Consider the following 22,208-nt stretch of genomic DNA (forward strand, 5'->3'; position numbering starts at 1 on the left):
TGGCTCCATGAACTACCCCATGCCCCTAACGGCCTAAACATGGCGCTTTTAACAAAGTGTTTGGGCCTGCTGACTCTCGTCAGCAGATCACCAGCGTCATTAGCGGACCCACACGGCGCGCTCTCCCAAGTGTGTGTTGACACGAGTAACCCACTCCAAGTACGAGGGCAATAGTGAGTATGGACGTGGACATTCCCTCCCACATACAGTTAACCGCGAACTTCGTGGACTCAGATGTCTCCCTCGTGCAGAACCCGCCCACGCCCTCCCCCACGCCAAGGCTCGCACACTCCTCCACACCGCTACCCGCTCCCCACGCGCTGCCCGCCCTGACAGAACAGACTAAGTCCACCTTCACCATAAAGCTGCCGCCCTTCACACACAGCAACCCATCATCATGGCTCTACAGGATCGAGGAGCAGTTCAGGCTGGAGGGACTTACCGACGGGGTGTTGCAAGCAGACGCCGTGATCAACGCCCTCCTGGAGGAGGTCTACAGGAAGCTTGTCCTGTGGGTATCTGCCGCACGCCTCATCACCTACCAGCATCTGAAAACCTCTCTCGTCGAGACCTGCTCCCTGCCGGTCTCCGAGAGGGCCGCCCACGCCCCTGACCTCGTCAACAACCCTCGGCATGACCAGAACCTCCTGGCAGTCAGAGATTAGCCTATCAAGGGAGAACTTCCTCCGTCAGCTCCTCCCGGAGGTTCTAACCCACATCCTTGAGCCTTACACACTGCCGCCCGAGGACCTGATCAGGACGGCGCAGTGGTTGACGGACTCCACAAGGGCAGTGAAGCGGGCATCCACGCCTGCACACCCCATCAGCCCCCTCTAACCGGAGAATAATGCAGAGGAGATAAGCTCCATCACCAGGAGGTGGCCAGCATACCACCACAAGAAACATCCACCAGGGCCTTGCTACTACCACCAGTGGCATGGCAAGGATGCCTGGAACTGCCACCCACCCTGCTCTTTCACCACTCCAAAAAACGGGGAGGCGGCAGCCAACAGAACAGGCCACCATGGCAGCAGAGGAACCCAGGAGCCCTAAACCATTGGGCTTCTACGTCCGCGACACTGTCTCCGGTAGGATGATGTTGGTCGACACTGGGGCCATTCAGTCAGTGTTCCTGCCATCCAGAGAAGACCGCAAACGCCCGCCAGACTCGGCTGCCTTCCTGACAGCCGCCAACGGGTCCCTCATCCTCTCTTACGGCACCAGGCTCCTGTCGATCTCCATCCTCGGCTGGAGGTGCACGTGGAACTTCATTGTCACGGACGTGAGGACCCCCCTCCAGGCTGCGGATTTCCTCTCCCACTTTGGGCTGGCAGTCGACATCGGTCGCAAGCGTCTATTGGACACCGACTCCCGCCAGTCCCTTCCCCTGGCGACGGGCCCCAGCGCCCACCATCTGCTCCATCGCCCCACACCAGTATACCCAGCTGCTGAAGGAGTTCCCTGACGTTTTCAAGCCCGAACTGCTCCAGGTACCTGGGGCCCCGGCAAAGCACAGAATCTACCACCACATTAAGACGAAGGGCCCTAATGCACGCAAAGTTCCGGAGGCTTCCCCCTCGGCGCCTTCAGGAGGCCAAGAACGCTTTCGCCAAATAGAGTGAATGGACATATGCAAGAAGGCCTCCAGCCCGTGGGCCTCTCCCCTTCACATGGTGTAGAAACCGGACAGCTCCTGGAGACCCTGCAGCGACTACAGGCGGCTCAACCTCGCAACTGAACCAGATCACTACCCACTACCAAACAAGCAAGATCTCACGGCCTCCTTTCACGGGGCCAAGATATTCTCTAAACTAGAACTTTTAAAATCCTACTTCCAGGTACCAGTTGCTCCAAGGACATCCCCAAAATCGCCATCATCACGCCCTTCGAGTTCTACGTGTTCGCCTTCTCCACCTTCGTCCTGAGGAACGCAGGGGCAACCTTCCAGAGGCTGATGGACAGCATCCTGGGGGACTGAACTTCTGCGTCTGTTACATAGACGATATTCTAATTTTTTCCAGATCCCCCAAAGAGCACCTGCGACACATCTGAAAGGTCCTGCAGCTCCTGCAGGAGAATGACCTCGTCGTCAGGTTCAGTAAATGCACCTGCGGCGTCGAAAAAGCTGACTTCCTGGGCCATGAGATATCCCAGGAGGGCGTCTGTCCACTCGCATCAAAGGTCGCAGCCGTCACCAGGTTCCCCGCCCCTACCTCCGTCAAGGCCGTACAAGAATTCCTCGGGATGGTCAACTACTACAGAAGGTTCATCCCCGGGGTGGCACACACCATGGCCCCCCTGACGGAGATTCTGAAGGGCCACCCGAACTCCTCAGTCTGGGGACCCGACCAGCAGCAGGCCTTCTCCCTAATGAAGGCCGCCCTCGCCGAGGCAACCATCTTGGCCCACCAGGACCCCAGCGCCCCCTTTAGCTGACGACAGATGCCAGCAACGTCGCCTTTGAGGCCGTCCTGGAGCAGATCATCGCCGGAGCCCCACAGCCCATCGCTTTCTTCAGCAAAAAGTTCAGCCCTGCAGAGTCCCACTACAGCACCTTCGACATGGAACTCTGCGCAGTGTATCAGGCGGTATGTCACTTCAAGTTCCTCCTGGAGGGTACGCCCTTCACAATCTGGACGGACCACCAGCCGCTGGTCCACGCCTTCACTAAGCAGGGGGACGCATGGTCTTCCAGGCAGCAGCGGCATCTCGTGGCCATCGCGTAGTTCACCTGCACAATCAAGTACCTCCCCGGCAGGAAGAACCCTGTAGCAGACGCCCTCTCCAGGATCGACCTCAACATGGTGCAACTTGGGATCAACTATGAAGACCTCGCCCGGGAGCAGACCACCGACCCAGAGACTCCAGCCTACCACACCGCCATCACGTCCCTCAAGTGGAAGGACGTGTCCCTCACCCCCGGGGGGCCAACACTGCTGTGTGACATTAGCACCGGCCAACCTCGCCTTCTGGTACCCACCTCCCGCCGCCGTCTGGTGTTCGATGTCATCCACAGGCTGTCCCACCCCTCCGGCAGGACGATGGCCAAGCTGCTGGCAGAGAAGTTCGTCTGGCACGGTAAGCAGAAGGACGTGACGGCCTGAGCAAGACAGTGCATCCAGTGCCAAACCAGCAAGATAGGGCATCACACCGAGACAGGGATAGGCAAGTTTCCCCAGCAGGGGAGGCGGTTTGGACACATCCATGTCGACGTTGTAGGCCCCCTTCCCCCATCAGGTGGGGCCAGATACCTCCTGATGATCATCGACCACTCAACCACGTGGCCTGAAGCGACACCCATGCAGGAAGCTACCACCAGTGTGTGCGCCGAGGCCCTCCTCTCCAGCTGGATCAGCCGGTTCGGTGTCTCGGACCACATAACTACCGAGCTGTGGTCCACCCTGGCACGCCTGCTGGGGACCTCTCACCACACCACCACCGCCTACAACCCCGCAGCCAACGGACTGGTGGAGAGATTCCACAGATCCCTGAAGGCGTCCCTCGTGGCCCGCTGCACTGCCGAGGATTGGAAGTACCAGCTGCCTTGGGTCCTCCTCAGACTGAAGACCGCTCCCAGAGCCAGCGGCGATCTGTCCGCAGCAGAGAAAGTCTACAGGGAGCCCCTCGTAACCCCGGGCGAACTCGTCACGGGAGATCGCCACAACCCGTCAGTCCAGAGGCTCCGTGACATAGTTGAGAAGTTCACCCCCTGCCAGCAGACGTATATCGATAGGTCAGCAACCTTCACGCCTCCCGGCCTGTCCTCCACCACCCACGTCTTCGTCAGGAACGACGCCATCCGCCCTCCACTAACCAGGCCCGACAAGGGGTCCTTCCGCATGCTCAAGCGGAACACCAAAGCATTCCGCCTCGCCCTGCACAGGAAGGACGATTGGGTGTCAGTCCACTGTCTCAAGCCCGCCCTGCTGGAGGATGGCGCAGACGATACCACGCAGTGCCCTCCGTAAGAACCGTCGCCTCCGCAGCCGAGCCACCCCAAAAGAAAGCTGCTCTGCCGCCCCCGGAAGCACCCAGCCAGCGTCACAGCCAGCCACTCCCCTCACACCGCAACCCTCAGCTGACTTTGGAGCCGCGGCACTCTCCAACGGCCCAGCAGATACCTAGTTTAATCAGACGTTACCCACATCTGTGGGGAGTATTTATAAAGTCCCTGCTAAGCAGGTTTTCTATGGTGAACCGCCTGTTTTCTGCGATAACGCTCCTACGAGATTGAGTCAAGCAAAATTAGCCATATTTTTCCTGTGTAAATATGTATCTATTACTAATTCATTTGAATCTGTTTTCTTTGCACATGTGTTAGAATGTTGTTATGTCAATTCTTGTTAACTTACCTTTTATGTTACTTGTAATTGACCTCGGGTCACCTGAATCCTATTGTATTCCTCTGTGTGACATCCGCACGCCGCTTTATAAGGAGCCTGTATTCTGAATAAACTAGCAATACTCGTTCTCCTGCTCATTATTTTGCACCTCTTATAGAACTGTAGGAACATATTTTACATATATGTGTTTTCATATGTTCTTTCTTGTCATGAGGACAGACCAAGTAACATTCTTACAGTTAGTAACTATGGGAGTGAAGGTGACCTTGTCGAACACAAGAAGTCTTTGACCAAAAGGTGATCAACTTTCACTACCTTACAGAGAAACGCCATTCGTACACGTCCAGACTTTGTCGTCATTAGGTATCTTCGTGAATAGTTATACCGCACTATTAATCTATATATCATTTAGTTTATTTATCAGGTCCACATCTTTCTTATGTTAGGTCCAGAGATGGTACCAACCAATGAGTTAAGAATATCCACCAGGTACTTTGCTAGACTGTACGAAGTCGAATCAGCTGAGCTAATAATTAGCTTTGCCGGAGCACTGTTTTGTGAGCTTTTATTGTATCATATATATACGGTACCGATATAGAGGTCACACACAAATTTTTTAATAGGCTTTCATTTCCTTTTAATAGCTTTTCACATTTCTATCCCGGTATTTGTTTGGTAAATTAACGACATAGACTTGGTTGGTGTTGGTGGTCTACGGACTGCTTTGGATCAACTATTTCATTTTCATGTATACGTTTAAGACGCCTATATACTTTTCTCCGCACTAATCCGTTTTACTGTCCTTCCCCTTGACACCTATCAGGTGTGAGTTTGTAATCTCTAACGGTCTGTTTGTTTGTCGGTACTGTCCCTTGAGTACATATATTGTGATTTCTACCATTAGCACTAATGAGATCAGCCGCTACTCTTCTTTGCCTACGGTTAGGTGGGGATTTGAAGTCTCAAACAGTTGTGCATGTCTCGTCCGTACTGTCTCTGTAGTATGTATATATATATATATATATATATATATATATATATATATATATATATATATATATATATATATATATATATATATATATATATATATATATATATATATATATATATATATATATATATATATATATATATATATATATATATATATATATATATATATATATATATATATATATATATATATATATATATATATATATATATATATATATATATATATATATATATATATATATATATATATATATATATATATATATATATATATATATATATATATATATATATATATATATATATATATATATATATATATATATATATATATATATATATATATATATATATATATATATATATATATATATATATCTATATATATATATATATATATATATATATATATATATATATATATATATATATATATATATATATATATATATATATATATATATATATATATATATATATATATATATATATCTATATATATATATATATATATATATATATATATATATATATATATATATATATATATATATATATATATATATATATATATATATATATATACATATATATATACATATATATATATATATATATATATATATATATATATATATATATATATATATATATATATATATATATATATATATATATATATATATATATATATATATATATATATATATATATATATATATATATATAATATATATATATATATATATATATATATATATATATATATATATATATATATATATATATATATATATATATATATATATATATATATATATATATATATATATATACATATATATATACATATATATATATATATATATATATATATATATATATATATATATATATATATATATATATATATATATATATATATATATATATATACATACAGAACAGTGGTGACATGTGTGTATATATATATATATATATATATATATATATATATATATATATATATATATATATATATATATATATATATATATATATATATATATATATATATATATATATATATATATATATATATATATATATATATATATATATATATATATATATATATATATATATATATATATATATATATATATATATATATATATATATATATATATATATATATATATATATATATATATATATATATATATATATATATATATATATATAGCCTATATGGTCTGACTGAAGTATTCCTATAGTCCCTCTGATTACCTAATAATGATATTCAGATATATTTCCTTTTCATCCGAATTTTCCCGTAATACTGCCTAAATAATAAGAACCTACTATTCAACTTTACATTGTGATTTTGCACACTAGATTTTAGTGATATTTTCAAGTAAAGCAAGTCATTTTAGCATATACTTTCTTCTTATTAATTTCTTGCATTATTTATGTGCTACAATCAACAATTATCTCTCTTTGTTTACTTGATAATTAATATTTATAACAGGAGCTTGTAGTTTAATAAATATCAGCCTACGGTACGTTTTCTCTGTGGTAACTTCCTGCCCATTCCGCAATTATGAATTTGTTACAGTAACGAAAATGAGCGTCTAATCCGAGTAATAAATGAACTTCTCTTCGGTGCCGTGGAAGCCATTGCTTTGTTACTATCTTCTTTTTTTAACCTGCTTTTTTGTCCCATTTGTATGTGGTAACCTTGATGCCTTCTTTTGAAGGACTTTGATTTGGCTTTGGGGTAGACTTTGTAGTCTCGATCGGCTGCCCTGCCTGTCATTGCTTCGACCGCGGTAGCGTATGCACGTACATGTATTGTACCAGTCACCAACGCCTTTTCTCTCAGCAGCAAGGAGTTATTGCGCGGTTACTATCCATCATCTTCAAATGCGTATGATAATTGTTTCCTTGCTATTGTCAACAAATATTGATTGTACTTAGTGTTGTTTATAATTTCAAGAGTTGATATGCAGACTAAAGTAAAGTAGATCAAAATCTTCTTTATTGCTGAAAACAAACTAAAGCGTCAATTTCATTACCATTCAGGCACATTAAAACTTAATTTCTTAAAAAGAGAATATTGTATTTTTTTTTTTTACTAATTTCACAATGAAATACAATAACACTACGTAACTCATGCAGTCTATAATAGGTTAACTGAAAGTACATTCATTAGGTTCACCTAAAGCTTTATCTAAAAAATATATCTATTCTTAACAGCAAGCAAGTAGAAAATATGGATGGTGAATTTTCACCTGAAGATTTTCGCTCGGAACGAAAGGAATCTATATAAAATTACAATGATAAGAAATATGAAGCTTCAGGTAAACACAACATTACATCTGCCACCTTTCATCCCAAGATCCTCAGAGGATCGTTTATCTGTCTTGTGTTTTCCTCTCAAGATTAGTAACATAAACCTAAAATTTCTAAAATCTATAAGATTTCTTCCTAGACTGAGATTTGTGACTATTGAGGAGCATTACTATTTACGTGTAACCAAGTGTAGGTTATATATACATACATACATACATACACACACACATACACACATACATATATATATATATATATATGTGTGTGTGTGTGTGTGTATGTGTGTATATATATGAAAATGTGATAAGTGTAAAACGTATGTATAGATGCACATACACAGACACAGACACACACACACACACACACACACACACACATATATATATATATATATATATATATATATATATATATATATATATATATATATATATATATATATATATATATATATATATACATGAACAAAGTTACAGCCACGAAGGAAAAGTGAAAGTACAGTACTTAGCATCTCATTGTTTCACTTTTCCTTCGTGGCTGTAACTTTGTTCGTGTATTCATCACGTTTTTACCTATTTCGTGATTTAAAATCAAACATTACATACAGTATATATATATACATATATATATATATATATATATATATATATATATATATATATATATATATATATATATAATAGAGAGGAGAGAGAGAGAATGTCTCATTAATGAGTTACCCTGGTTGGGTGAGGGTTGCCTTAATGAGGCCTTAACGTATGAGCTGTCTGTGTATGTATGTCTGTCTGTCTGGTTGTCTCTCCCAACCCATCTGCCTTCAACGTCCGTGCAATAATATTCTGGTACTTATTCATGTCTCTCTCTCTCTCTCTCTCTCCCTGTCTATCTCTCTCTCTCTCTCTCAACCCAGCAGCGACCCGTATCAGTACAAAAACATTGTGGACCCTTAATCACTGCTTTCGGAAACAACAGCTGAGAAGTGGTTAGTTCACGATGCAGAATATTTCATGTCTACTTTCAAATTCACAAAATTGACACAAATCATTTATGATTGAGGATTTAAAGATGTTAACTTTCATTGAACAATTAGGTCTTTCAAAAATACCCAAACGGTTTTCAAATATTCATGCGCGAGGCTTTCACTTCTCACATTCTGATGAAGGCTGGAACTGCGTCATTTGAAAAAGTTTCTCTGCATCCCTCTTATCCTTGCAAACATACCATTGATCTCGCCTTTATGAGCAATGTTAACAAAATTTATTAAGATCATTAAGTCTAGAGCATAGCATGCCAGCAAGGCAAACTCCTTTTGCCTTGTATACATCAATTAGACATAACTGTCATCCTAAAAGAGAAGAATGAAATAGCAAATCTAATAAGGTAGAATACTGAAAAAATGTTTCCGGACATGGCAATCTGTTCGGGAATAAAAAGCATCCTCTTTCATAGCATGTATTAAGATTAATCCCGATTTACGCAAAATATATGTCAAGATTAGTCACTGTTTTGGTGGCATGTAGATGTCCTCCTTACATAAAAAAATGAAAGTTATATCTCTAAAGTATTAGAGAAAGAGAGAGAAGAGAGAGAGAGAGAGAGAGAGAGAGAGAGAGAGAGAGAGATGAAAACCTAAGACCAGTGTAACTTCAAGTATAAAATTATCATATATACAGAGTGTAACACGAGTTTATGCAAATATCTTGGGAAATGAAGGAAAAAGTCATTCTCAGCAGAAAATGTTCTATAAATATATGCATTTTAAGGCTTCGTTTGTCGGCGAGGTGAATTTTTGAAATAACCGTTTAACGCTACCAGCGGGCAAGACGGTGCACGGAATGTCGGAGTAGTCAGGGATATAGGGTGGGGGAGGCAGGGTTGATGAAGCACATTAGGCATCTTTTAATTGTGTTTTTTTTCTTGCAGGTTATTGAAAATTGTAACATGATAGTCATTTCAACTTGTAAATCACCTGCGAACAGACTTCAAGTAATGTAATTTTAATGATTAGCTTTAAGCATCTAGATTAGAAAGTAGTGTAAATGTTGCATGGCTACATTTATTTGTGATCTTTGAATTCTAGCGCAGTGTCCTGCCGCCTCGTCACGGAATTGTTGAATCAGTTGTCAGGACTAGGCCTAAGCCTGTGCTGAATGAGTTGTAGTCACGGTAGTCATGATGACAAGGGAAATGCAGGTAGGAGGGTACTGAACTTTGAATAATGTCAGTTTTTTTTTTTTTTTTTTTTTTTTTTTTTTTTTTAGCTGTTTCGATTACTGTATGAGTAGGCTACCTTTGACAGGAATGATATAAGAAAGGGAATTTTCAATAAGTTCCCGTTCTTTTTCATCTGACAGAGACGAAAGCTTTTTCATGTTGACCTTACTAATTTCTAGATCCTCTAGGATTAGTTTCACTTATTAACAAGAGTTCCAGGAAGGGGCTGATTGAGACACTTGTGTTATCGTCAGTAGATTTTATTTTAGACTGAAATGAGGCGGGAACAGCGAACACACGGTTTGTTTACATGCAGGTGGCGCCATGACTGGCCAAAGAGAAAACTAAATGCAAGACAAATCGACATAAGCGACGATTGCAACGCCACTAATACAACACGAACAATATAAATCATAATATGCTAACACTTCCCCTTGATTTTATTGCAATGCAGTGAACTTTACAAGAACTGACACCTCAAAAAAATTGGATAGCCAACGACACAAAACCAGCAAAAATGCAATGATTAGCACAAGAGCCAAAAACAAAATAACTGCAGATAAAGAATAACACAGCGGCAAAAAAAAATTGAGTAATATGAACAAGCAGCAAGTAACATAAGAACTGAATAGACACTGTTGCTGCAAAGAATACAAAAGGATAAACGTGACTACATCTGTCACGATCACATTTAATAAAAGGATTACTATGCTGCAAAAAAAAAATTTATCAGAAGGACAAATTAAAACTTTGGCATGGCTCTGACTGTCATTAAGGAATGATAAGTCCAATTCTTGCACATAACTCCTGTGTCTTCCTCCCAGTCAAACCCTTGGTTAGAAGGTCAGCTAGATTGTCATGAGATGCCACATATTGCAACTTTACCAACCCCTTCTTCACCACATCCTTTTGAAGTGATACTTCACATCCACGCCCTTGGAATTATCGTTGACAATGTCCTTCTCTGCAAGTTTGATTGCTGCTGTATTATCAGCAGGATGCATGGCACCATGCAAAGATCACTGCGTCGATCTCCCCATAAAATACCACATAGCCATAGTGCTTCTTGCGTAGCGCTAGCCATAGCAATGTACTCCGCCTGTTGTGTGGATGTGGCAACCACAGTTTGCTTCTTGCACCTCCACTCCACAGGTCCTCCTGCAACACACACCACCAGTCCACTGAACGATTTTCTGTCCACCTTGTTGTTGGCAAAAGTCAGCATCAGAAAAAATCAATGCCTCCTTCCCACTCTTCCTGAATACTATGCAGTAGTCACGGGTGTGTTTTAGGTACTTTATAAGATATTTCACTGCAGCCATCTGCTTTCTCTTTGGGTTGGCCGAGAATTGACTGAGATAACTGACAGCGAAACTCAAGTCAGGTCTTGTCCCGTTTTGCAACGTACAGCAACATTCCTATGGCTCTTCTATATTCATGACTATCGGCATCTGCGTCTGGTTCATTGTTGATAGAGAATGCATTTGCACTCAGAGGACTGTGTTTTCCTCTGCATTCAGATAACCCGTGCTGCTCCAATATCTGATCTATATAAGCACACGGGTCGATGCTTATGGTATGCTCGTCCTTTCGCAATATCCTCAGTGATAAGAAATCAGATATTTCTCCCAGCTCTCGTATTTCAACTTGTTGGCTCAACTCTTTCTTAAACCAATCAATATCTTCTTTCTTTCCCCCACACAGCAATGTCATCCACATATAGTCCAACATACAATTTCCTTTCTTGATGATAGAATAGGCAAGGATCACCAACTGAGGGTTGAACTTCATGTCTATAAAGATTTTCTTGATCTTATGGTACCATTCTTGTCCTGATTGTTTCAATCCGTAAAGGCACTTCCTCAGCTTGCACACCATCCTACTCTTGTCAACATCAAAACCCTCAGGTTGCTCCAAGTATACTTCTTCCTTGATATCACTATTGATGTAGGCAGATATTACGTCGACATGCTCACACATCAGTTCCTTCTCCACTCCCACAGCGAGCATCAACCGGATGGTTTTTCTTTTGATTACAGGCGCAGTAGGTTTCCATGTAGTCAAAGCCATATCTCTGGGCAAATCCCTGTGCAACCAACCTGGCTTTGTACTTTGTAGGTCTGCCACTAGCATCAGTCTTCAGTTTGAACTTCCATGTTGACCCAATGACTCTGGTTGGTGGCCTTGGTACAATCTCCCATGTATTCATCTCAGTCAGTTTCTTAATCTCTTCTCCCATAGCATATTTCCATCTTTCTGCTTGGGGACTAGCTAGGCCTCTTTGGCACACTTTGGTTCAGTGATAGTGGTCTCTTCATCTGGCTTGACCACTAAACACTCAGGGTCGTCTTGACATTCTTGGCACTGACATTTCTTTGGTTTAGGCACTCGCGGACCGCCGCAGGACTGGGACTTCTTCTTGGACTTCAGCTTCTTCATCTTCAGGCAGTACTGGAATTTCTTCAAGGCAGGAATCTGTTCATTGTTTACGTCTCCATTCCCGTCATCTTCACTGCCTTCCTTGTCCAGACCGTCTCCCTTCTGCTCCTGTTTTTCCTCTGTTTCCTCCTCGGAGTCTAACTCACTCGAGAGTTGTAGATTGTCCATCTTCTGCTTCCCCTGATCACTGGAATCTTCCTTCTTCTTCCATGGGAAAACCTCTTCATGGAATACAACGTCCCTTCTGATTATTACCCTTCCTGTTTCTGTGTTCCAAAGCCTGTATCCATCCTTTGTATCCTCCTGATAACCGAGCATGACACACTCAACAGTCTTGCCATCAAGCTTGCTTCTGACTTCTCTCATGGCCTGAGCTCTGCATCCGAAGGGTCTCATGCGTTCATAATCACTGCTTGTGAGTTCCTTTCCTGTTGCCAGTTCCAGAGGTATCTTATAATCGATGGCACTGCTCGGTGCCCTGTTCCGGTTGTAGGCAGCAGTTGATATAGCTTCAGCCCACAGTCTCTTGTCAGCTCCAGCTTCAGATAACATGGTCCTCACCATTTCCATAAGTACCCGATTTTGTCGTTCCGCTCTCCTGTTCTGCTGTTTACAGTAAGGCACACTCCTTTCATGCACTATTCCGTTTGCAGCCAGATAGTTGTCCAACTGCTCTTTGCCAGAGTATTCTCCTCCGAAGTCAGATCTAATTTTCTGTAGGGTGTGGTCTGTGAGATTCTCCATCCTGGTCTTGTACTGAATGAGTCTAGACAATGCTTCATCCTTAGACTTCATTGGCATTACAGTCAGATACCTGGAGTAATCATCTGTGAACACAATAGCATAAATGGACCCACCAAATGAAGGGGTATTAAAAGGTCCCATAACATCGGTGTGCACTAACACCAAAGGTTTAGATGCTCTTGATGAACTTGCAGGAAAAGGCAGCCTTGTCATCTTCCCCTCAATGCATGCTTCACATTTTCCACATTCTTCTTTCTTTAAGTTAGCCAGAACTGAATTTTCTTCAAAGCGTCATAGTTGAGATGACCCATTCTTTGATGCCAGGTCTGCATCGATACCTGAGCAGGCAGTGCCACAGTAGCTCCTCTCATTATCTTTACTAGGCCAATCCAGATTCATAATGTACATCTTCCCTCTTTCCTAGCAATGAAAGTTCAATGCCACCCTTAGATGCCTTTGCTAGGTCGCCCACGAATAATACAGAAGCACCCTTGGCAGTGATCTGTTGTACAGACACCAGACTGCAGTATAGGTTAGGGACATACATCACTTCCTGAAGCACAATCTTGCATTTGGCTTGAATCACGATTACCCCAATCCCTTCCACTGAAAGTCTATGTCCATCACCTATTTTCACAGATCCCTTGCGTTGCAGGTCGATGTTCTTGAACTTCTTAATGTCACAGCACATATGATCTGATGCACCTGAGTCCAGAAACCACTTTCCCACCGATGATTTTTGACATGTAGGCATGTGCATCCACTTCGGCACATAGAAGTACTGCTTCTATTTCTTCAAATTCAGCTACAGAGGCCTTGGCATCCCCTTTCTTCGTGCGTTCCTCCTTGAACTTCTTCCAGATTGGGCATTCCCTCGCCTTGTGTCCAGGCTCCTTACAGGTGTAACACTTCATTTTACTGTCACCAGAGGTGTCCTGCTTCTGAGGCTGCTGATTCTGCTTCTGCTTAGAATGCTGTTTAGCCGTTGCTTTCAATGCCACAGGTTCTTCTTTTCTTGATGTCACTCTGTTGTGCAATGATAGTCGCCTTTCTTCCATCACAAGTTTGCTCTTCACATTTCTTGATGTGAGCTTATCCAGATCACCCTCGAAGGATCTTACAAAGCATCATACTCCTTGAGTGGTAGCCCAAGTAGCAAGAAAGCAGCAAAGCAAGTGTCACTTATTGGAATGCCGCCCATTCTCACCTTCTGAATCAACTCATGCATCTTGGAAATGTAATCTGCCATTGGCATTGATGGCACTTTATCCAACCTAGCCATTTCCTTGAAAAACAACATGGTGTGAATAATCCCAAATTCACCATACATTTCCTTGAGTGTGTCCCACACTTTCTTTGCAAATTTAAACTCACCAACATCGTAGAGAGTGGAGCTGTGCAGCGCCTCGATAATGACTCCCCGAGCTCGGCGATTGACTCTGGCTTGTTCTTGGTTGAGCTCTGCCAAGGCATCTTCTTCATTCTCATTATCGTGAATGTGATACCCAAACCCAGGGTCAATGGCATTCCAACAGTTCTTGTCAATCAGTCTTGCTTCGATCCTCTTCGACCACGGGTAATAGTTAGCCCCGTCACACTGTAGAAGAATCTTCTTGGAGGTCTCTTCCCTTTCTTCATAACCGGCCATCTTCTTACTTGTTGATGGAACAGTCTCCAAGGGAAGCTTAGGCTAGCACTTTCTTATATCTAGACGATATCACACTTTTCAATCAATCCCAATGTGTTCTGGGCCCATAACCTGTTGACCTTACTAATTTCTAGATCCTCTAGGATTAGTTTCACTTATTAACAAGAGTTCCAGGAAGGGGCTGATTGAGACACTTGTGTTATCGTCGGTAGATTTTATTTTTAGACTGAAATGAGGCGGGAACAGCGAACACACGGTTTGTTTACATGCAGGTGGCGCCATGACTGGCCAAAGAGAAAACTAAATGCAAGACAAATCGACATAAGCAACGATTGCAACGCCACTAATACAACACGAACAATATAAATCATAATATGCTAACATTTCATAGGTGCATTTTTTTCTTTGACTGGTGTGTGATCAATACTCTTGATGGAAAAAGAGAGATTTTTTATAATACGTTTTAAATCTTTGATTGGTGTACAATCAATAGGCCTATCTCTGATGGAGGGGAGATTCCAATAGACTTGCTTTTCTTTTCTTTTCTTTTCTTTACTAGAGTCCAGTGAATACCATTGATGGAGAGGAAGGATATTTCGATGATGCATGCATTTTTCCCCTTTGTTCAGTATCAAAAGAATACACTTGATTTGGAGGCATTTTATTCACATCGGCCTAATCGCCGACTTCCTTTTAGTTTTCTGTAAAAGAAAACTATTGTGCCGGCTTTGTCTGTCAGTACGCCCTCAGATCTTAAAGACTACTGAGACTAGAGGGCTGCAAATTGGTATGTTGATCGTCCCCTCTCCAACATCAAACGTACCAAATTGCAGCCCTCTGGCCTCAGTAATTTTTAATATATTTAAGTTTAAAGTTGGCCACAATCATGCATCTGGCAGTGATATAGAACACGCTACCACAGGGCTGTGGTTGAAGATTCATGGGCAGCGGCCCATACAGCATTATACCGAGACCACTGAAAGATAGATCTATTTTCGGTGGCCTTGATTATACGCTGTACAAAAAGCTCGGTTGCGCAGAAGAAACTTCGGCGCATTTTTTGCTTTATTATAATAGTGTAGTTCACAATCGTGTAATCTAGAAACTGAACTTTTGCAAGACCCATAAATAAACATCCTATCTGCATATTCCACATTACTGGAACGGCAAGGCATTGTCTCCAGTTTCTTGCTCGCAAAATGAATCAGGAATTTGACACTTGTAACCCGGACGCTGACTTATCTCGCGGAAAAGCGAGGCTGTTCAGAGTAACAAGTGAACTGATCAGCTCCACTTCCCTCCCGGCGGCCCCACCTTCGCCCCGGGCCATATCCTGACTACTCCTCCGACATCCCATACGCCATCTTACTTGCCCTAGGACTGCGTTAAACGGCTATTTTAAAAATTTACCTCACTGATAAACGAAGCCTTAAAATGATTGTTTATAAAGCGTTCTCTGGCCAGAAGGACTTTTTCTTTAATTTCCCAAAATATTTTCATAAACTCGTGTTACACCCTGTATATATAGTCCTCATCTATCACGATAGAATTAGAATAATATCGATCCTATAAAAACTGATTTCGCCGAGAATATACAGAACTGGGTCGAAATCTTTCTTGTGGCTGAATGAAAAACGTTCCTGTCTTTCGTGTTCCTTATTAAATCGCCATAGGTTTGAAAACTGTTCGGAGTAGATGTACATGACGAAAAAATTAACTGGAAATCTGTACAGACCAATACATTTTTTAAATTGTTTTTAACCTCAGAAGGAACGATGCACTATTCACCGACGACGGGCAGTGGAGATTATTACTGCCAAAACGTCTTGCAAAGCTAGGCGTCAGGCTTCTATATCGGTCTAAGGCCTTTGGAAATCGCCGTTTCGTATCTGAAAATATGGGTTCTAAGAGATTAGGAAAATATCTATTAGGTTTTCAAACTCTGGCTTCTAAACTTTTTTTGCAATGATTGCGTCATAATTTATAAGAATAATTTTCAGGAAATTAAATTGATCGCATAAATAACAATAATATATATATATATATATATATATATATATATATATATATATATATATATATATATATATATATATATATATATATATATATATATATATACTTAGGTGAATTAATACTTAAAAATCATATATTATTGTCTGTTGATAAGAATATTATTCAGAAGCAGAATTGTACCTTTTAATTGAAATTTCGGTCTGCTATTTTCAGCTTTATGAGAATCGATATCCAGTAACAAGAGCAGAGAGGTATTTGTTCCTATTATATCCTTGCTAATTTTAATGTAGACTTGTTATTTTCTTACGGAGTGATCTTAACTTGTAGAGAGAAAGTCTAAATAACCAATGTGTGTTGACATATCCCTTATTATTTTTTATAGATTTTAGCACGGGCCTTTTTGCAGGAATGAAAGAAGAGCAGAGAAGAAAAAAGTTAAAGAGACATTTTACAGTTCAGAGATAAAAGCCTCTACGTCCACCATATCAGCAGGGGGAACCATAACTTACATAACCTGATGGAGTTACTGGACAGGAAGAGAATCAGTGAGCGTACATGATCAGCAAATACTGAAGGCTTTTTGATCTGCCGAGATGACCGTCATCACCTGGAAAAGTCCGGAGGTCCACACTAGGTCTTCTTCTCTTTTTCACATATTACCATATTCAAGGAAAGAACCTATGCTGGCATAATCCAGGTTTTCTCTTAGAGAAAACATTATCAGTTTTGTATTAAAAATTTACTTTGTTCCAGAATAATGGCTAAAATAGAATAAACGGTCCCATTCAATTCAGAACATTTTTATTGTCAATTCTTTTAATGTAACATTCTTTCCTGTAAGGGAATTACTCATTCTTGCTATTTTTCCTTTCTTTCGTTGATGAAAATTTCAAGCTTAGATAATTTTTTTTTAAATGTGGAAAGCTTCCCCTGCTTCTCACTACTTAAGAAGTATGCGGTCATTTGGACAGAACACACATGTCGATTTCTAGTTATACTGCAGTTCTTTTTCATATTGTTTTCATTGTTCCTCCCTCCCCTCTGCTCTTCTCCATTCATCTGTCGTGTATTTGCTTTCTTATTTTCAGTAAATCGATGATTTGAACCACAATCTTTCCTGAAAAGGGAAAGCTGTTACAACTCTGGGGAGCTTGATAAAAACTATTTTCAATCGTGGGGAGGTTTGCAAGGGATGTTGCATCTCAATTTTGGTCTTAAACTGTATAAAGGAGATTAAAACTACTTCGCTGAGCGTCTGGAGATTTTTACAAGAAATTGTTACATTTGTTTTTGAACTGAAGATAAAATATTTGATTCCAACTGAAAAAAAGGACGTTTATTGAGGATTGTACAATAGTTGATAAACTGAGGTATTATTATAAAATTAAGTTTGTACTGATAAAGCATGGGCTTCAGGGCTTAAATAATGTTTAACAGATATGACCCCAATAACCCAATTTCTTTGTTTAAATATTTATACATTGTAGAAGGTATTTCTTTATTTATCTGCTCATTTAGGCTACTACTACCACTTCCTCTTACTACAGTTCACTGAAATTACTGCAACAAACAGGAAATGAATAAACGATTTCTGAGAAATAAAATAGCCTTTTTCCATCACGCAATAAGCTGTCCGACTTGAGCACATGATTTCCACGATGTTTCTGAGCATTAAGCTCTGATTCCTTTCTATGTATTTGCTCCCACATTCAGAACCAAGAGGTGAGGAGGGAGAAACCATTTTGCCTTGTGGTTTGAAACTGACAGCTTCGGCTTACCGGTTGAAAGCAAAATGTGAAAGAAGTAAAAGAGTTTAAACAAGCGTTCAAGATCAGCTTTTCTGAGGCTCTTTATGCAACGCCCTGTCAGAACTTTGATCTTACGTGCGATAAACATGTTTATCCGAAATATTAGAGAAAACGCTTTTACTGAGTTGTTGAAGCCTTTTTTTTTTCTTTTTGTGAAAGGAATTGAATGAAAGTATAATCCTGGCGTTAAAGGATATTTTTTTTTTCTTAACCTCAATAGGTCTTATAAAAAGGTGTGAATGTTCCATGGCAGTAAACAAAAGAATTACTTAATGTATATTTCTATACTATTGTTTATATGAAGATGCCGTATACTTCCGAAAACATATGTAAGTAGATTTAAACAAATGCAAACACACATAACACGGCTACTGAAGATAGATCAAATGTTTAAACCTAATGCAGTTTGTTATTTGCCACATTGCGCTAGGCTTGGTCGGCAATTTTTCTGCTATATTCATGTTATCTATAGTATTATTTCAAAATTTATTTTAATTTAATTTTTTTTCCAACATTAGAAATGCCTAATTTCAAAGAAAAAATATAACAGGTCTGTTTGTTCGGTATGTGTGCATTTAAATAGTCAAACATCTCTATAGCTTTCAGATATTCATCTATCACCGCTCTCATTTGAAATCAATTTAAATGCGATCGCCAATTCATAGATTACGCAACGCTCCGTGTAGCGACCACTTTGACCTTGACTTATAGTCTATAAGATTTCAGTCCTGACACAATCTCGTGGCATTCAGTTCAAGTTATCCATGTTTGCTGCGACTGGAAGAAGCAACTTTGTCATTCATGTGTGTGAAGCCGTAATTGATCATCATATGTTTATTTGCAAAAATCAATGAGCAAATATATCACTTGCCTGCTTTTGCTAAGTGTGAGCTTACAATCTATGGTATATACTTTTCCCATGTTATCCCATTACTGCATCATTTCTTAGTATTTAATTTCTGAAATGTTTATATGTAAATTTCTCCGGATATCGGCTGCAATTACTAAAATGGAAATATACATGAAACAATTAGAAGACAGAATGTAAATGTCGACATGAAATGAAAAAAATGTTTAAGTACAGTCGAACATCATAAATTCTTTCATTATAATTTTCAATAAACCCAGTTTATTTTCTATTTTTACCTCAGACGGTCATTTCCATAGTGCTTATATAACTGAACTCAGCGAGAGAAATTTTTACATGTCGTAAAATTAATGCAGAGAATCAGAATAAATAAACAGTTAACTTTTTTTTTTTTTACAGCTTCTTCCGGGAAAGTCCCTATGAGTTATGAAGGTTTCCAACGACAGCGCATTATTTTTGTGAATGAAGTATAGGACTGTTTGTAAACAAACATTCTGATGGAAAAAACTATGGGACTACAGATAAAAATTCAATTTACGTTTGTTTTTAGTAGCCGCTCGTAAAGAAGTGTACTGTATTTCCCACCTAGACTGACAGCGCAACGAAAACTCCTTCTACTTATGAGTTGATGTTTGGAAAACAATGGAACTCTTTAATATTTTACTATTTCACTAAATTTTTGGAGTTTGTGTCAATCGTTTACACTGTGGAGACCTGTTGAAAGTAATTTACAATATAATAAGCACAAGACACCTGGATGTTACATGGCTTTTCACGTTAAGCAGTAAAACATATTTGGTAATATAACTTAATTTTCAATAAATACTAAATAACACCATCACAACGACTTCAAATCATAGAAGAGTTCGATCATACAATAAAAATAAAAGAAAGTTCCATTCATTTATTGCAACTTCTTTGTATCAGAAATATTTCTGCCACTGTAAAACTTAATGTAAACATATATTCCCAGTTTAAAAATATAGGGCAAAGCACATAAGAAATAAATTTTAAACTCTAGCGGATGGTTTTGCCTAGCATAGTGTACGTGAGAGGAGCCTCCATATATGGCAATTTTTTTTGCAGCGCAAACGAGATTTTACGTTTTTATTTTATGTCCCTTTTTAGTTTTTATATAAGCTAAATGCCTTAACTCTGCAAGGGAAATTGAGGTATGCTGCACAATCATTGCAAGGAAAAAGTATTACCTCAATGTGCTGAATGAGGGACCAGCGCACAATGTATCTCTTGTGACTGATCTGTTAGAGTGGTCTGAATTGGTGTTAGTCACTCCGTTAGCGCATCATTCAAACTAATTTCAATTCATTGCAAAATTCACACAGTAAATGTATAATTCCAGTTTAGCAATATAAAGCAAATCGCAAAAAGAAGAAATGTCTTAATGATCTAGGAAGGAGCCCCTCATAGACCAAAATTCAGGTCTCACTTTCCTCCAAGCAGAAAACATAAATTGAGAGGAACACGCTATTTACTCTTCGTTTAGGCGGGAGGTAAATGCTACATTACGACTGGTCGATGAAAGTTACTCTAATTTGTTTTCCCATAGTTGTTACCACGCTATCCACTATTGACAAACAGTACCAGATTTATTTTGATAAAAAATATATTATTATAAAAATAGAACTATAAACAAATTTCTCTTATAAGTATCAGTGACACTTTCACATAAGGTTATCTAAAATTTAATAATAAAAGACTGGGATTCCTTTTCTGATTAGCATTGTGCCCCGGAAGTTTCCCACACTTTGCCGACAGTCTGTCGCTACCTGCAGCGCACTTGCCCAAGGACCGCAACTTCCCACGTCTTGCTCCTTAGTAACAAGTCGAGCCAGCAGGATAGCAACACTTCTGCAACACGCCTGGTTTTCATATATTCAGAAGACATAAGTCTAAAATCTAAAGGATGTGCACTGTTGGTCTGCTAGTTACTATGTAAATTTCCTGGCCACTGATTGGTCAGCAATCCATATAAATACCACTGTCATTTGTAAATGAATCAGAACTCTAAGATCTCCCGTCTTATTCATCCCTTCCGCCCCAACACCCAGCAAAGATGATCTGACGAAGACACACCGCCCTCCCCTTCCGCCTCTCCTAACACTATCGGCCAAGTCGAGCTTCTGACTTTCACACCGACTAACACCTACACTTGGTTCTGTTGGGCCGAAGTCACACTTCGAATTATGTCCTCACCGTTCTGCTGGACCACCTCTTTCCCCAGCTGATGGAGTGGCTGGACGCTAAGGGCACCAGTGCCATGCAGTACGAGGACCTGAAGAAGGTCCTACTGGACATATTCATGCCATCCCCAGCTGTTCATGTACAACAGATCTTTGATGTGGCACAGCAACCCTTTGGTGATCAATTCCCATCCACCATCTTTCTCGAGATGAGAGCCCTCACCCATCTTCTTCCTGCAGCAGACAGTTCTCCCAGATCCGTTGACATCCTCAAGGCACTCTGGCTGCAGTGCTTGCCAACATCAGTAAGGGCAGCACTGACTGACATCGAAGACACACCCAATGATGCCCTCATCACCCTAGCATACATTCTGACAGACGCCCATGCCGCTGCAAACTGTCGCCACGCCCTTGCCACCTTTCAAGGAACATCCAACCCTTCAGCGACAGACAACCTTCTTAATGCCACAGAGGCCTTCATGGCCATCAAACTCTTCAAACTTCCAGGATAAACCCCTGCCTCCCATTCCTCTTTCAGATACCCAAGGGTACCGACCACACACAGCAGCAATTGCCACCATTTCAGCTTTCCTG

At 40.4% G+C, this 22,208-nt stretch overlaps 2 protein-coding genes across 2 annotated transcripts; both read left to right on the forward strand.

The window, feature by feature from the left end:
• Positions 1-1,024: 1,024 nt before the first annotated feature.
• On the forward strand, positions 1,025-2,081 carry LOC136834709 (uncharacterized). The gene is made up of 3 exons (XM_067097292.1): positions 1,025-1,435; positions 1,680-1,838; positions 2,022-2,081. Exons 1-3 carry the CDS (start codon positions 1,025-1,027, stop codon positions 2,079-2,081), a joined length of 630 nt encoding a protein of 209 aa, XP_066953393.1.
• A 1,176-nt stretch (positions 2,082-3,257) lies between these two features.
• Positions 3,258-3,968, forward strand: LOC136834710 (uncharacterized). Its single transcript, XM_067097293.1, has 2 exons — positions 3,258-3,467; positions 3,567-3,968. The coding sequence occupies exons 1-2, from the start codon at positions 3,258-3,260 to the stop codon at positions 3,966-3,968; spliced, it is 612 nt and encodes a 203-aa protein (XP_066953394.1).
• Positions 3,969-22,208: the final 18,240 nt, after the last annotated feature.

The sequence above is a fragment of the Macrobrachium rosenbergii genome, chromosome 54 (genome assembly GCF_040412425.1).
Source record: "Macrobrachium rosenbergii isolate ZJJX-2024 chromosome 54, ASM4041242v1, whole genome shotgun sequence".
NCBI lineage: Eukaryota > Metazoa > Arthropoda > Malacostraca > Decapoda > Palaemonidae > Macrobrachium > Macrobrachium rosenbergii.

Bases quoted from the DNA above. Each gene is read 5' to 3' on its own strand.
- LOC136834709 (XM_067097292.1), top strand. From the start codon at position 1,025: ATGGCAGCAGAGGAACCCAGGAGCCCTAAACCATTGGGCTTCTACGTC. The intron at 1,436-1,679 runs GTATACCCAGCT...CACATGGTGTAG, and splicing joins TGCTCCATCGCCCCACACCA to AAACCGGACAGCTCCTGGAG. The intron at 1,839-2,021 runs GTACCAGTTGCT...AATTTTTTCCAG, and splicing joins TTTTAAAATCCTACTTCCAG to ATCCCCCAAAGAGCACCTGC.
- LOC136834710 (XM_067097293.1), top strand. From the start codon at position 3,258: ATGATCATCGACCACTCAACCACGTGGCCTGAAGCGACACCCATGCAG. The intron at 3,468-3,566 runs GTGGAGAGATTC...CTCAGACTGAAG, and splicing joins ACCCCGCAGCCAACGGACTG to ACCGCTCCCAGAGCCAGCGG.